Source organism: Abramis brama (genome assembly GCF_963993115.1).
Source record: "Abramis brama genome assembly, chromosome: 15".
Lineage (NCBI taxonomy): Eukaryota > Metazoa > Chordata > Actinopteri > Cypriniformes > Leuciscidae > Abramis > Abramis brama.
The window spans coordinates 23779780-23797470 of record NC_139977.1 but is presented as its reverse complement, the minus strand read 5'-3'; the positions used below and the strand labels follow the sequence as shown (position 1 = coordinate 23797470).

Genomic DNA, 17691 nt, shown 5'->3' with positions numbered 1-17691 from the left:
ATCCCACTCTATGACAGCAGCAACACTGTTTTCAACATTAATAATTAGAAGTGTTACTTGAGCACCAAATCAGCATATATTATAATGATTTCTGGAGGATCATGTGACACTCAAGACTGGAGTAACGATGCTGAAAATGATATAAAAATATATTAAAATATAAAACAGTTATTTTAAAATGTAATCAAATATTTTTCTGTAATTTTGATCAAATAAATGCAACCTCTGTGAGCATAAGATACTTTTCAAAAAGTTCGAACACAAATCTAAGACAAATAATAAATAAAAAGTATCTTTTGAAAAGTAGTGTATTTTCGGTCTGATTCATTCAAGACCAAATGATGTCTAGAACACATAGTTTGTGTCAGAAAAATCTGACACACACTTTTGGAATCTATTTGGTATCTTGGTTAACATTTGAGATATTACTGAGATCTCTTTTGAAACTAAAGTAATTCATAAGAGAATATAAAAATACATGTAAGTAGGAGAAAAGTCTCCATTTGCCCTTAATTTCTTTTCAGTGCTGTCTAGGATAAACAATTGAGATATTAAAAGGATTCCAATGGCTCTCTCTCCATCTTCCACCCCCATTCTTCTTCGTTCCAGACATGTAAACAAAACGCACATTATTTTCTATAAGAGAATTAATGGTAGTGTCTTGTTTGTATCATCCCAATGCTTTGTGCTCATGCTTCTTTTTAGAATGAATACTCCCACACAGAGAGCACCAGGTAGGAGTGTGAACGCATCCATATTCAAAAACATGGACAAACATATTGGACCGTGAAGTTCCATACTGTAATGTGTGCTAATGCAATTTTTTGCACGCCCACAAACAAATGTATTCACATTTACAAGCAAATACACAATCGCGACACGCTCAAACACAAGCGCACACATTTGGACTCGCACACCACACGCTTTTATCCAGCCACCATCACAGATGTTCAGGAGTGCTTGACATGATGGCAGTCTGATGAAAGGGAAAAATAGTCATCTGACTGAGCCCCAGATGAAAGGATAGCGAGAAAGAGTGGGGGAGGGAGGGAAAAGAGTGAGAAAGAGAGAGAAAGTGCAAATGAGAACGGGTGGAAAGAGCTTCTTTAGACTCGTGGACATTGTCACATCTGTATACAAACTGATTTATAGAGAGCAATAACTATTATTGAGGGGAGGACCATATGTTTGTTGCTGACAGAAAATATAGAATCTATATCTGAGAGTGTTAACACACATAGAAACAACTCACACTCCAGAACAACCGAGCAAAACAATCCATCTTACACTTCCCTGTAATGAAAATAAAGACTTGTTAAAGACTTTGTTTTGGTCCATTTATCCAGAAATTTTGTAAAAAATTCTACATTTTAAATATGTATGCTACAAAGTTGATTGTTTTGACAACTTTTAGGAGCGATAAAATTAGTTAAAGACATGGACTAATTATTATTAAAAAAATTAACAAATGAATTTTCACCACAAATAATAACAATAAACCCAAAATCGAACATTTTCACCACTAATAATAAAAATAATAATTTATTATTAATGAGTTCGCTCAACTGTTTTCTTTAGTAGACAGTTTGATTTGAATCGCTAAAATAACTTAAATCAGCAAGAGTCAGATTATCATTCTTAAAATTTGATCTATACAAAGTAATAATGTTGTGCATGTTGTGCTGGCCAACTGGTGAACTATATTTATGTAGTACCGAATCAAATATTAAATCACATTTGGTACCCGTAGAATGTTCATTGTTGACTCTGACTATGCTTCTCTCGAGATTAAAAAAGTTTTACTAAGTTCTTTAAACAAATATGATGCAAGTCAAAATGGCTCTCTTGTGGCATCAGAGTGAAAAGCTTTTATTTTTAAGAGACTGCTGGTGTGCGATCCAAGGAGACCTGGGTTTTTCCGTTTGTTTCTCTCTGTGGTGGTGCTTTTGTTATGCAGTGTTAGTTCTTGATAGAACGAAAGTGACCATGACATCGTAATGCAATCACGGCTCAGACACAATAACACAATCCTGACTGCCTCTCTGAGGGGCTTTTGAGCAGTGTGTATGTGTGTGCGTGCGTGAGGAGAGAGCGAGCGAGAGGATGATTTCAGTGATTGAGCGTATGCGTGTTTTCCAAACCTCCCTGTATCAAGTCTTCTGACAGCTATTTAATGTTTCCCATTTGCATTAGTTGATAAAGCACCGATCTGTTCTCTAAATCCACAGCGTGACACGGCAGAAACACCAAAATGGCCGACCGCATCCTCTCAATCCCCCCTGTCAGGGCCGAGCAGGTTGCCACAGCAATGATATACGAGTGGCGGGCCACCCCGGCAATAACCGCGGACGCTAGATACATCTCACGCTACGGGAGCAAAACAAGATGTCATTGCCATCAGCTCCGAGCAATAAGTTTATCACACACACACCTGTCTGTCACACTGAGAGGTCTACGCCGTAAAACACACACACGCGAAATACAAACATGCTAATTCTGACCTAGAAGTGATAAAGGAATCAAGCTCTGATGGTTAGATTGCATCTAGTGTTTAAGTCAATTTTGAGTGCAGACGTGACTAGTACGTATAGTGTTAAGGAAGCAGTTTTCAAGTTGTAGTGGGCCAAGTTACTGTTAAAATAAAGTAGATTAATAACCACATTGAAACTTAATAAGGCAGTTTCTTTAAAATGATATTCTAGTTTATTATTGTTGTTTTTTTTAGCACTGTATTAATCAGATAAGGATTCTAGGATAACAGCATCAAACCTAAATTTGCAATTAATAGAATAAAAAAATCAAAAAAAAAAAAAAAAAGCTTAGCAACATTTAGTATAGGAATAATATAAAGTCTATCTTCAGTTCACATACTCGCCTACAATATTTATTTGTGGCAGGTTTGAAGTCACTGCTGTCAAACCATTGGTTCTTTTGTCATGATTTGTTTAAATATGCACCAGCACAAATAAGCATTTAAGAGGATAAGATATTCTGAGAAAAATGACATACACAAAGCTTCTGCATTCCAATCACTGGTACATAAATACACAGAAAGGAAGACCTAGACCAGACTATTTTGCTTTCTATTTAGACTTGAGTCCAAACCACACAGAAAATCCAGATATTTTTTTTTTTTTTTTCATTTTGACAGAAAAGTTATTGTGCAAAATAAATAAGAAATGTTTAAGGTGAACTATTTAGGTCACTAATCAAGTAAGCAAAAATGTGAAGTAATTTGTACAGAAGGTCAGATGTTCTTACATCTATCGAAACACAAGATGCTCTTTGAATCATACTGTATGCTGGAGAACATGATCATCAGGTTTTACACAAACTTGTGGAGTTCATGCAGCTCGACTGCTGCCATTAAAGCAGAAACAAAGCAGATGCTAAGAGAAATCCTGAAATTCATGTATTTTTCCCCCTCCTTAATTGTGATGCTGAATATATTTTGTAACAACATAAATTGGCATTCAGTTGAGAAAACTTTACAAAAGAGAACCTTTTTCACTGGTGGCCGACTTTTGGACCTCACTGCAGATACAGTGAAAATATGAGCTTCTGCGCAAAAGTAAAATGTATTTTCCTCTGTTCTGCAAATACTGTGGAAAATGGTGCAAAGCGTGCATTTCAGAGAAAGAGAGAAAGGTGCACCTTAGGGAGGTTTGACAGACTGCTGGTACAGAGATCACGATAATTGCAGTTCTCAGCAGGGTGATGAACCCGCGTCACATACACACAACAATAACACATGCAGATCAGCCTTACACACACACACACACTCTCACACACACAGTGGCTGAACTATCCCTTTAAATGCTTCAGCTCTGCACTGTAGCATTCTAGGATTTCTCTAATTCCTCCACAGTGCTATTACCAGATTAAAGAATCTAACGTGTGATTGGATAACACAGAGAGAGAGAGGGAAAGAAAAAGATGAGAGAGGGGTAAAGGAAGGGGGAGATGGAGGTTTAGGAAATAGAGCGTGGAAACACAACAATAGATTGATGTAAAATTACAAAAAAAAACAAAAAAAAAAGCTAATGTGATTGAGCTCCGGAATCCGGATTACTGCTGATGTGAAAATAACGATGCCCCATAATGCTTCATTACAAAAGCAGCCCGTCAAAGCCCAGTAATCAAATGTTTACTGATTACATTTACTGTTCACGTCTTACATGGAAAAAATCACAGTGACCAATGAGCTACACGAAAATTGCACTCTCAACTCGAATGCTGTTCTAAAAAGTAGGACAATATGATTCCTTGTTTCATAAAATTTTAAGGGGAAAACCACTGCCGGTCAGTCTTTGAAATCTTTTGTAACACTGCAAATGCCTTACTGTGACTTTATAAATTTAATGCATCCTTGCTGAATAAAAGTATTCATTTCTTTCCAAAAAAATCTTCTTAATGACCTCAAACTTTTGAATTAGATTATCAGAAAATTCCTCTTGTTGCATGCCTTTATTAAAATCAATGAGCTGAGTCTTTCGTAAATGACACATATAGTTGTGCATATGTTCCAAATGAGTCCCTTAAAGTATGAAGTTCCATTTCAGTTTACATGCTGCCATAGACTTCACCAGGTTTGGAACAGAACAGTTATAGAGAGAGAGAGAGAGAGAGAGAGAGAGAGAGAGAGAGAGAGAGAGAGAGAGAGAGAGAGAGAGAGAGAGAGAGAGAGAGAGAGAGAGAGAGAGAGAGAGAGAGAGAGACTGCAGTCTCTAAAGCTGATCCTAAATATCATTACTTATAATAAAACAGCTGCTACTACATAAATTTACAAAGCAGAAGTGTAATTACAGCACTACTCAAAATTCAAATGCAGGGCCACAGTCGCTAGCTAATTAGTACAAACAAAACATCCTTAAGTAACACTGACATTTCAGAAAAGGTTAGGAAGTGTCGCTTTTGTGCATGTACTTGCGTTGGACTGAATTTCATTAGGCCGTCTCAGATGGTAGAATTAACAGGACAGGGTAAAGTTTTGTCGAATTTCGTTTGCTTCTGATCTCGTCCCCTGTGATGCAGCTAAATACTCTCACAGAAAGAGTCATTATTAATGTGCTGCAATTTGATTATGAGATGTGTTAGACGGTTACATCAAATACTGGAACGAAACCACGAAAACTTCGGGACCAATTAATCTGTGTTCGTTTGGTAACGCCTCGCTGCATGTTTAGTTTGCAGCTGTTTTGGTCTGAAATTGTTAGTTCCGGTTTTTCTGAAAGTAAAGTGAGTTGCGTGCATAAACCTCTTGTCCAGCATCCATTTTATACACAACAAACTTCTGGACGGTCGAGCGCATAAAAGTTTGCTGGCATGATGGTTCAAGGAACTCAAGAAGTACACAGAAGATGCCTCCTATCATTTTCAGAGCACTTCAGATGGTATGAAATTCCTTTGAAAGGATTCTTGGATGTGTGGAAGAGATTTAGCGAATAGACAGCAAGGGTCCTTCCGGAGTGATCTAGATCGAAGACTTTCTTTTTTTCATCCGTCTCCAAAGAGCTTTACACTAAGTGATATTACTGAGAGTCGCTTCTTTTTCTAATCGCAGTCCCACGGGATCAAAGTTCCCAGGAAGCCCCAGAGCTCTGTTCACATATCTCCTTTTCCTTTGAAAAAGAGAGCGAATCATTGCATAAGTTGTAATACTTGTTTCAGGCATGCAAAAAGCATTAGAAAAGATCAGCAGCCATCACCATGAAGTATGTAAAACAAGTATATAAAGTAGTGATGTAGGCATGTACTCACACTAGGGATTACTTTAGTTACACTAGATGCTATATTTGATGTTAATGCAAAACGAAAATGGAAATTTAAGTACAATCTCTTCAATATGTCAAACTGTTGTGCACTATGGAATTTTTTTTTTTTTTTTTGATCTTTTGCTGAGTGTTTCTGTGTAAACCGTTCAAAAAAGATTCGGTCGCACTTTAGTTTAGTGTCCAATTCTCACTGTTATCTAAATGCTTATTAGCATGCATATTACTAAGATATTGGCTATTTATTAGTACTTATAAAGCACATTTTAATGCCTTACTCTGCATGACCATATTCTTCATTCCTATACACAATTCCTACCCAATATCTAAATGTATGAACATCCAAAATATAAAACCAAGCTTTTAAGCACCAGCCAATCTGTGACATGCGTGACATCCCAGTATTTATAACAAGGTGACATTCATTCAAACAATGATATAAACTAACTATAACATTTTTAATAGAAATTAATCATTTTATTCGTCTTGATGCATTATTAAAAGTGGCAGTGAAGACACTCATACAAAAGATTTGAATTCCAAATAAATGCTATTCCTTTGAACTTGCTATTCACCAAAGAATCCTGAACAAAAAAAAAAATATCAAGGTTTCCACAAAAATATTAAGCAGCACAACTGTTTTCAACACTGATAATTATAATAAGAAATGATTCTTTAACTGGGTTGCTTTTACACAGCTGTAGTTTACAGTGTCATATGCCGGGTTCATTCACAATATCAGCCCGATTTTGGCATGATCCATTTGACTTTAGGAATCAAAATCGCATAATCTGATCGTAACAGACAAAAATATTTTGTAGTCTAACCCGGCACTACAGCATTAGGCCTCAGACAGTTACAGGATGTGAACACCTTGCGGAACACAACATCTTCTCCCATATCCTGTGATTTCTCTGTAGGTCTCTCAATAAAAGACTCCTGGATCCAGCCTACTTTCAATTGTGAGTTGGGTACAGATATGGCAGTCTATGTTTCAAGCTCTTCAGTGTGACCTCCTGACTCTTTAAGCCCACGGTGTCATGTGAGACAGATCTTCTGTTCTTTTTGTTCAAATATTGATGTTCTACTACTCAGTATATGTTGTGAACATACACATATGATTACATACAGATACACACCAACTGCATTCTGTCCATCCCTCTTTATGGACCAACAAAGCACAGGTAGAGCATAAATGAAGTGAAACTGAAAAAAAATGTGGATGGAGATGAAAGGAGAAAATATGAGAGAAAAGACAAGACTGAGAGGAGTGGAGGAGATTGGAGAAACTAAGAGAAGAAAAATCAAGAGACAAGATGTGAAAAAAAGAAATGAGGAGAAGAAAAGATGTTTGCCAAAACATGAAGAGAAGAGAAGAGAAGAGAAGAGAAGAGAAGAGAAGAGAAGAGAAGAGAAGAGAAGAGAAGAGAAGAGAAGAGAAGAGAAGAGAAGAGAAGAGAAGAGCTTAAAGAAACAAGCTTAAAGGAATAGAAGAGCTTAAAGAAACAGAGGGACTATGAACAACCAAAAGGCTTTTCTGAGCTCTTGATGAGCATGACAGGCACATTAATCATGAATCACACTGAGCCGTGAGACACCGAAGAAATGGAGGGAGGAGAAGGAGAAGAGAGAGAGAAACACGACTGCTTCCCACACACAGTCTCCAAACCTACAGTACAGCTCCAGAAGCGTTTCCTTGCAGACCTGCTTTTAAGGGGTATAGAGTTCAGACAACATCAGGGTGAGTGTTCAGATGATATCAAGTGCATGGAAAGAGAGTTCAAGAAAGCACCTTTACCATAATCCTCCCGAAATAACATCTTACGTCTCCGCAGCATCAGTAAAAATTCATGAGCTTCATAAGTTATAAACAGATGGCAGATTCCTCGTTTCGAAAACGCTTCATGAACGCCTCATTCCCAGGCATCAAGCAGCAAGAGGCAAGAATCTACAACGAGAATCCAAACCGCACGAGTCCCGTGATAACCTGAACCGTTCAGAGTCAAGTCTGCCTGTTTCAGGATGTCTTCCGCCTGGTCACCGTCTAACTAAAAACGATCGACCCTCCCTCCGTTCATTTTCTTTAAACAAAACTCACCCTGGCACGCTAGTTCTATCGAGTTTGGCAGGAGTCTCATTCTGTCAGTCAGTGTAAATAGCTCTCTCATTCAGGCGCTGATCAGAGCCGAACATGGAGACAGGTGAAAGAAACTCAGCGGGAGAGGAGGACGACGATGAGAAGGAAGTAAAAGAGGGTGAGAGAAGAAGAAAGAGAGTAGAGAGAGAGAGATTGATCTGAAGCCCTACCGTGAGCCGCAGCAGGGGGCATTATAACACGAGAAGAGTGCGAATGTACGGAGCTCATACAGATTTAAGGATGATTTCTGTTCACCATCTGTTCAAATATGCGATACGATATCAACGAATCACGGGGGAAATCGGGACTAAAATGCTATTGCAGAGGAATCTCCTCAGGTAGCTGGATAACCGGGGACTGAAAGGCTGCTAAATGAAGGTCGGTTTTCAGATTCTCTCTCTCTTGCTCTCAAGGGAAGTCCCTCTGAATGCATCCTGTGGCAAACATCTGTCTGAATCATGAAGACGCTGCATTCACTCTGTCTTCTGGATGTCTTAGATCCTTAGCCAAATCCCTATCTCCCTCTCTCACTTGCTCTCTCTCTAAGAAAAGAAAGGCAACCAGGGAAAAGTTGAATTGTGGGATTTCTATACCACAAAAGGATTTTTACATTTCATGTATATACAATTGGACAGACTTTTGGCTATAGAACATCATATAGAACATTTTGGTCAAGAAACACCCAAGTAGACAAGAAGGGCCATTTGACTGACATGCACAGTCCATTGTTTCATTTAGAGGAAGAGTTATCCGATGTATAACATACTGGTGTGGTAAAAACTAGTTCAAATAATGGTGTAACGTTCTCAAACAAAATGATTATCGTTAACAAAAAATAAATGAAGACATTTTCGTTAAATGAAATTAAAAACAATAACTGAAAAAAAAAAAAATTGTACACTAAAATATTTTCATGACTTTCATAGAATTAAAAGTTCACACAAATTAATAGTTTTTCAAACATTGTACACTACTTTTCAAAAGTTTGGGGTCAGAAAGGTTTTTATAAGACATTTCTGATGCTCACCAAGGCTGCATTTATTTGATAAAAACAAAAACAAAAATACAGTCAAACAGTAATATTGCTATATATTATTACAATTTAAGATAACTGTTTTCTATCTTAATATATTTTAAAATGTAATTTATTCCTGTGATGACAAAGCTTAATTTTCAGCAGACATTATGTCACACGATCCTTCAGAAATCTTTGTAATATGCTGTTTTGATTCTTAAAAAACATTTATTATTATTAATGCTGGAAACAGTGATACATTTTTTTCAATCAATTTAATCAAATCAAATCAAATCAAGTATATTTGTATAGCGCTTTTCACAATACAGATTGTATCAAAGCAGCTTCATAGTATTAAATTAAAATAAAATAATACAACAAGGTTTGTTACTAGTGGAATTTATTGATTGATAGAATAAAATTAAATATCCCCAAAATATCCCCAACTGAGCAAGCCAAAGGCAACAGTGGCAAGGAACCGAAAAAACTCCATCAAGTGACCTAATGGTGTCCTAAAACTCCATCAGGTGACCTAATGGAGAAAAAAAAACCTTGGGAGAACCCAGGCTCAGTCGGGGGCCAGTTCTCCTCTGGCATTTATGAACTAGAGGCCGGATTGTAGTTTGAACTGTAAGATTAACAATATTATATGAATGCCTGGCCGAAAAGATGCGCCTTTAATCTAGTTTTAAACTGGGAGAGCGAGTCCGAGCAACGAACAGTATCAGGAAGGCTATTCCAGAGTTTCGGAGCCAAATGTGAAAATGCTCTCCCTCCTTTGGTTGATCTGGATTTAATGCATCCTTGCTGAATAAAATGATTATTATTATTTTTTTTTTTTTTTAAATCTTACTGACCCAAAACATTAGGGCTATATTATAAAGCTTTAAACCATTACAACTCACCTGCAGTTGAAAAAAAAAAAAAAAGTCACTAGATAAAAATAAAACTACAGTGCTGAGAAAATTAATGCTAAATACTAATACAGAAAAAAAAAAAAACCTTTAAAATTGGTGAAACAGTAAGTGAAAACTTCCAACAACAAATACTAAACACAAAAGACTATAATAAAAACTACATTAAAAACTACAATAATCCCAAATATCACAAACCTTTCAAAACAAGCTATCTTTACAAGCATTCACTGCACTGTAAAAAATCCAACTTGCAAATTGTTAACTCAGTTTAAAATTTTACGTTGAGTGGGCAAATTTTTTACTGCAATGTTGAGTTTACTTATAAAAACTATTTAACTGCAAGTGCACTACTATTTTGTCCAATGAACACAAACAATTAAGTTGAGAAAACTTAATATTTTGATTTCATAGTTCGAACGTTTAACTTCCCGTCATCGCGCATGCGCAGTCTGTCTCGCTGTACGTTACTTGGGGTTTCCTCCTCCAACCACGCTATCGAAGGGACTGGATTTCATCTGATTGCGGTAAGTTTTCTTTAAGCTTTATTAATGAAAATAGGCTATAAATTGCACACATATGTTGATAAAATATAGTATTATGTTAAAAGATATATTTCGTGGTGACGATAAGTTTCTATTGTTAGAGATTATCCACGTAGCACATTGCTACTTAACGTGCTAACGTTACCCAGACTAACGTTAGAGTGAGGAAACATGCTTGAAAAAGAAGGACAAGGACGTGCATGGTGTTTAAAAGATGTTAAAAATGTTAAGCTCAGTAAGTCGTGAATAAAGACTTAAATGCGGTGCTTGCGCTGATTGAGAGACAGAAAGCCGCTTCTCTCGGACTCGGACAGAATCTGAGTGCGAATTCAGCTATCTTTCGTGGCGTATTGCGATTTAATAATGACATACACATACAATTATGTCAATAACAAAAAAACAAAACAAAAAAAGTATTCAAGTAAACACAGTCGGCAATGTCTTAAGTGAACATAACCAATTTGGTGAAACCTAGATGTTTCAGTATTAGATCCATGGGCTCTTAAAGTGACCGCAGTCCGTTCAATTTAATTTCAAGTTTATTTGTCACGTATACAAATTTCAGTTACAATTTGTACATGCTTAGGTTGAGGCTCAGTCATTCTACAGTAGTGCAATATAATTAAATACAATACAATTTAGAGGAAAAATTGTATAATAGAAGCCTATGCAAAACTAATGTGTTATGTTAAAAATATGTATGTTAGCTTTGCATATCAAATAATAGAATGGGTAGTATGTGTGCGGTATGTTTTAAAGTGAATAGGATAAAAATATTGTGTATCCTTAAACAAATATTAGGCTAAATCCTTAATGTTAATCAATTAACAAAAGACAAAATCGCTGTAAATACAGTGAAAACTATGCATTGATTCTTTTTCACATTTGAATATTCATTTTCTGTATTATTTTTGCTACATGTTAAATTAACCTACTGTAACTGATTTTTTTGTTGTTGTTTTGTTTAATAAAATTATGTATCTTTGTTCTGTTGTATTTGTCCTTTTTAGACTAAAGAACATCAGTGCAGTGACAAGATCCTTGGATGTGCTAAAACAGTGGCCTTTATTGATCAGGTGAGTTGAACTGAATTTACTTACTGTTTCTTACTGTTTCAACAAGGTTTTTTTTTTCTTTTTTTTTTTCTTTTTTTTCTTCAGGGTCTCTGCTCTCTGCTGAGTATTACAGTATCACACAAACTGATCCGAAGAGCACCTTTTTCTCTTAGTTAAATGAATACACATCTAGTTGTACAGAGCAAGTGGTGGAGATGAAGATCCTCACTTGATCATCAAGTAATTATTTTGCATGTGATCATATCTCTCTGGTTAAAGGCTGAATGGTGCCATCTCTTTTTCAAGGTAATTCCCATGCTTCACTTTGTATATAACTTGTTCCGTATTTGTTTTTCTGTCTTTCAGACTCAGAAACTCCAATGTGCTTCCTCAAAGAAAGTCTACAACTCTTAAAGGTCTGCCTTTGTTTATGAGGGAAAAGTCTGGAAACATCCTGAAGACTTGCCTGGTAAGAAGATCATCAGCATATACACTCACACCTGATATATTTCACCTATTTACCAGATGCTGTTAAGAGATAGGTTTTGTGTGATATACAAAACTTATCATCAACAGACAAAGTCATGGTAAAAATTACTTTATTAAATAATTGTAGTTGAAACTTTCTCAGTGATCAGTTTGACTTCATCTGATAGCACAAATTCAACAAGTTGTTATTTTACCAAAGCAAAGACAGTGGAAAATTACTGCTTCACAACACTGTCCGGAGACATTCCCTCTGATATCTAACCTGTTAAAACAATACAGTGCACAATCATAAGGTTAAACAGTAATGTAGCAATAGCAGAGTAAATAAAATTAATATAATATGAAAGAATATGAATATAGGAGATATAAACAAGAAAAGGCAGCATGAAAGTAATCCATGTGACTCTAGTGATTTAAACCAATCTTCACTGATGCAATATGACCAGTTTTAGGTGATGAACAGAATGTGTGCCTTAATACATGTACGATTTTGGGTGACCTAAAATAACTAAACTAAAAAAAGCATTAAATCAGAATGGCCGTGGATTCTGCTGTGGACGAGTGCCACAGGCAATCACATCAATGCTGATATGGCATTGTTTGGAGTTGGGAAAATGTTTTCCGTTTATCAGTTTTAGCTCTATGGCTGAATTTGAACATGCTTAAAAAACATGACCACCTTTACTTTTCAAGTGAAGTTACATGAGCAGACCTTTAGGAACACTCTGTGGTCTAACATAATTCAATAAAATAAAAAAATGACCCTAATTTTATGCTGATTTATTTTCTACTGCAGGACACAGAGCCAGAAGACATTCACAAGGGGAGAAGATGAGGACCTTAACTATCGTTGAAGATGATGTTGCCACTATCCACTCAAACCCAAATATAAGGTGCCTCTCTGTAGTACTATAAGAGCAGTTTGGGCCAGATAATGTGCAAGACCTTTGCCACAGTTGTTACTCTCCTCTTTGGCTTGATTTATGGCCCCAATGTTAACTATTCTAAAGCATTAAAATACACCAGTAGTAACTGGTTAAGAAAAAAATTGTTTAGTTTGTTTAGAAAAAAAACGTTTATTTATCTTGACCTAAAGTGCTCCGCAAGGCAGATTTTTTTTTTTTGCATAGTCCTTCAAAAGATTGTCCAAGTAGCTGCAATCCATATGGATAATTGTAAGGTTGAGCATTTATTTATTCCAGTTTGTACTCTAATTTTGTGCATAGTCTTTTTTTTTTTTTTTTTTTTTAAATCTTGAAGAGTGGAATAGAACTTCATCACCTTAAAATATGTGTACCTAATGCAAATAGAAAATGTGTTGTTTTGCAGAATATTTGTCAATAAATAAGTTCTGTAATGATAGCAATGTCTTTTGTATTGTGTTGTATTTACAGTATGGTTTACTCCCTGCATTTGGATTCTTAATGTGAAGGCTATACAAGTATCTGGGTGAGATATTTGAAAAAGTTGAATCAACTTAAAAAAGTAAAAAAGTTGAATCAACTTAAAAAAGTAAAAAATTGAATCAACTTAAAAAAGTGAAGCAACCAGCTGCAAAGCTTTTTTGAGTTTACTGAACTTCAGGACCTCTGTAGTTGTGCTTACTCGTTTCTTTGAGTTGGACTGGTAGTTGGATGAACTTCGACCACTGAAGTTGAGTAAACTCAAAAATGCTTTGCAGCTGGTTGCTTCACTTTTTTAAGTTTACTCAACTTTTTATTTTTTACAGTGTGTTTCAACATGGTACCCATTAAGATTCCATACAGGTCTCTACTCCCTTCTGCCAGGATTACAAGCATAGGAAACAGTAATTCAGATGCTGGTTTTATTACTGGACCTTTCAATAACTAACAGCATTTCTACGAAAGGGAATGCTGATACATTTAAAAACCCTTAAATCTAAGTTGATCAATGTGTGACTCAAGAAAACATACTGCATATTCTCTATATAAAATCTGCAGGAATTTTTTTTTAGCAATAATAGATCTATAATGACTGTTATTTTGAGTACAATATGCAAGCCAATTCCATTCACTCTCCCCTTTCAATATCTCCATTCATTCATTATAAAAAATCTTATCACCCATCAGGCAGAAAGGCTTGTAATTACAGCCTTTAAGTGAGTAGGAATCAGTTCTGTCTCTCTTCCCTCTGTTCACTCTCTCTTTCTTGCCTGCTTGAACCAAATGTAGCCAACACTGAGTTTCTTGCCTCTCCTCCTCTTTCGATTGCGTAGCATTATTAAATGAACCTCAGAATATATTACAATCTCTCTCTCCAGTGCTCAGACAGCTTTAGGAGCAGAACAGATAAAATATACCTTAAATGTTGTCATTTTGTCATTTCATTAAAAATCTGGCAGCAGAGAGGAACCGAGTTCCATAAAAAAGTTAATATCCCTCAAAAAGAACGAAAGCGGATCGTTCTGGTGAATTTATTAATATCATTATTCTCCTGTCAGTGCGCATATGTGGCATATGGAAAAATGTCACTCATAAAACTTGCACCTCTTACCTTTTTTTTTTTTTTTTTGCCCAGAATCCATCACAGCCTGAGATAATCATTACAGCAAGATGAGACAGAGCTTTTAACGACTCTTACAAAACAGAGAAATCACTAGCTGACACCCCACTGTCCTCTATAATGGAAGTTTGGTGTCTTCTGAGTACAGTTGAGGAAGTTACAACATGAGTCATGACATGTGCGAACTGGCAAAGACGTATAAGACTGACACACAATTTAAGCGATGAGGGTCCCGCGATACAGGAACATCAATCAAACAATCTGTCCTGTCATAATTAGAACCAAGGAACGAGCGTCACAAATGTCTCTTTAGACAGGAATTCATTTGAAATGTCTATTTATTTTATCGTGTCGTGTAAAATTCACCTGGACTGGACATGTAATTCTGCACAAGAGTAAAGTCAGTAAATGCAAACCTGTTTATAACAATCAATTTGTCAACGTCCCTTCATGTCTAAAAGGAATTTGATTAAAATGATTCAATAATCCAAAATTATCCATATAAAATGGATCTAAAATGTACCGTGATTCAAGATAATATAATATTATACAATATTCTAAAAACGATATATATCATAAACATCATATCGTTTTTGTGATCCTCTATAAAAGGATTTCCAAATGTCTTTTTCAGAACAATCTAAAATGACCTGTTTCCATAAAAATAATTGTGTCTGTTAGAATTAAAAGGTCACAGCAGTTGAACTATTACGTGTAATTGTGTTTACACACAGAGAGATATTTCAGGTCTATAACGCTGGCTCTGGTCACCGCTGCCCCGGCTCTGAAGTTTAAATGTCAGACTCGGAGACATGGATTAAAGCGGTTTAAAGCCATAGCTCAGTTTAATGGCTTCCTGTGAGGGCTGGAGGTTTTCACTTGACATTTTTGCAAACTTTCAACATAAAAAAAATCTATATATGAACAAAACCAGTGTTTATGTGGTAGAAATGTCGCCTGCTAACTGCTAACGCCTGCTTTCTTTCCCATAGCAGGTTTCACAAGGAATTTCATCTAGTACATTGTATTCTCACATGCTATAGCCATTAGCGTGCCTAGCTTCCACTAGCATTGCAACTTTAGCTTCCTGCTTTTCACAAAACCTGATGCTAACAAAGAAAACGGATGTGTAAAGGCCAATTTACACTGCACAGACAAAGGTCAACAAACACATTTGTTGGGTTCTGTTGGATCAGTGTGTTACCCCTGTCAGCGTCTGTTGGAGTTGGTTGGGATTTGTTTTCAGCTGACTGAACATGTTCAATAAGTATTTGTCAGTGTCTGCTGGGGCAGTGTGAACATGACAGTTATTTTTCATAAAATTCTAAATCCTGAGCCATTCTAAAATTCTAAATTGTTTGTTGGTGTTTGTTGGCGTTTGTCTGTGTGGTATGAATTGGCCTTTAGCCAAGAAAGAGACATTCTAATGATGCAAAGACATTCAAATCTATGAATAAAAAACACTTCAGTAAAGGACAGATTGAAGCTAAGGGAGCGGCTCATGACAACTGAGTCGAAAAACCTTCCCGCTGAAAGTCATTTCAGGAAGGAAACAGTTTGTATTAAAAACATGAATGAGTGATAACCTGCAGTATTTTCAGCAGAGCAGAATTCATCTTCACTGAACTTCTGAACTGTTCGCTGGATAGCAACAAACTATCGCTCACTGTCACAAAAAGATAACTTCACTATCACCAAAAGACATTTGAGGTCCTAATATGCGTGTTTGAGTGTCTCTCTTCATTAGCCTGAGTTTTTTTCCATTCTGAAATAGCAAAGAACACCACAAGGTGCTAAAAAGTGTAATCTGTTAAAAAAAGGCCATTGTAGCGTATATAGAGTGCAACAGTCAGGTTCCCAAAGTAAAAATCCCATTAATTTTCTCCATAACAGAATTGATTTTTAACGAAAACTTTAAACATTGAGCTATAAGATTGTTAATTGATGGTATATGGTTTTGTTGAAGCAATCAGCCCAGATTATTTCGATTTTTAAATAATCGTTTAATAGAGGAATTCCAGGTGAAAAACGACATTACCCATGATTCTGCAGAGAAATCTCCACCAATCAGAAAATTGGGACGAGCAAATCATGGCGAAAAAACAATTCGTTAAACTTGGTTTATACTCGGCGTGTCTGCAAAAACAAAAAGGTGCGCACGGCAAAAATGGCGTCAACGCGTTGTAGGCGGTAGTGCGTGTTGAGTGCGCATGGCATTTTTTGTCTTTCCGTGCGGCAGTTTGCGTGTCTCTAAATTAGTTGCTTACATTTAAAAAATGAGCCTACAATAGCAGTAAAAAGCCCTTTTAATGAAAATAAAAATCTAATAAAAATGTTCACTAAACTATATGAAAATGTTTACTAGTGAAATTAGAAAATATTTAAGGGATCTTTAGTTGTATGCATGTTCTCATATCCATATATTGTGTTCTAATGTCAAGGTTTACTGGGTTTTAATTCTTTTGTAGTGTGGTTTTGGTGAAGTGTACTAAAATAAACATCGCCACGTGTACCTTACTTCTCACCACTGATTCCTGACGGTTTAACTTTAGAGAACATTTACTCAGAGTCACTCCGTCATTTCAAAGAGTACAACGGTGAGTGCGTCAAGTATAAACGCCTCGACCATTTGGGGAGGTGCGCGCACAGTCAGCGGAGGCTCGCGCTGCGGAGCCAGGCGACAGTATAAACAAGGCTTTAGAAGCCACCCACTCACATGAAGCACTGTGAATGACGTGATAGTCAATTGCTGCATACGTAGTGCAAAACGTAGGCAGCTGACTTCTTGTCTCACTGCCCTGTCAGGCAATGACTTAGCAGGCAGCGTTTATGCATGAAGATACCTCATGAAACTGATTTCAGACAGACTTCTGAGGAAGTGTAACGAATTAATGATCAATAACAAAACAGAGAGAGCTTTGGTGACAACCAATTGCATATTTAATTACTACAATACTAACTTCTCCCTAGAAATGTCATCAAAAGTCGGAAAAGTTGGTAAAAATGTACACTTTACAGACAAACTGGCCACCAATCTCAAATTTCAGAGGCAGCATTTTTCAGTTTTCAGACGCAGCCTATAATTCTCTCTACGCTCTCAAATTACTTAAATATTTGCAATGCTTTATGGGATTGTAGTTCAGCCGTTAAGTAGGCCTACACGGTTTATAGTCCAATTTTTACATAATTGTTTTGCTTTAAATCAAAGTTTGTAATGTTGTTATCCACCTCGTAGCTGGTGG

At 36.4% G+C, this 17691-nt stretch overlaps 1 protein-coding gene and 2 long non-coding RNA genes across 9 annotated transcripts in view; 2 read left to right on the top strand and 1 right to left on the bottom strand.

The window, feature by feature from the left end:
• The window catches only part of unc5da (unc-5 netrin receptor Da), a 235298-nt gene that overhangs the window by 72946 nt on the left and 144661 nt on the right, over positions 1 to 17691 (bottom strand). Inside the window, exon 1 of one of the 6 annotated variants that reach the window (XM_084137697.1) lies at positions 8079 to 8129. The exons of 3 other annotated variants lie outside the window; for them this stretch is intronic. In XM_084137697.1, coding sequence (XP_083993823.1) covers positions 8079 to 8100 — 22 coding nt within the window. In that variant the 5' untranslated portion in view covers positions 8101 to 8129. Of the gene's footprint in view, positions 1 to 7563; positions 7859 to 8078; positions 8130 to 17691 lie in introns of those variants that run through there. 2 more of the 6 variants (XM_084137698.1, XM_084137699.1) reach the window with 2 other exon arrangements.
• The window catches only part of LOC311097821, a 70767-nt gene that overhangs the window by 2278 nt on the left and 50798 nt on the right, over positions 1 to 17691 (top strand). Inside the window, exon 2 of the long non-coding RNA XR_014609331.1 lies at positions 6692 to 6733. This is a non-coding gene — a long non-coding RNA (uncharacterized lncRNA). The remainder of the gene's footprint in view (positions 1 to 6691; positions 6734 to 17691) is intronic.
• On the top strand, positions 10127 to 13481 carry LOC311098118. Of its 2 annotated transcripts, XR_014609371.1 has the most exons (4): positions 10127 to 10364; positions 11393 to 11458; positions 11804 to 11906; positions 12723 to 13481. It is a non-coding gene; the product is annotated as an uncharacterized lncRNA (long non-coding RNA). The 2 variants fall into 2 exon arrangements; XR_014609372.1 differs by lacking the exon at positions 10127 to 10364 and having other exon boundaries at positions 11305 to 11677; positions 12723 to 13480.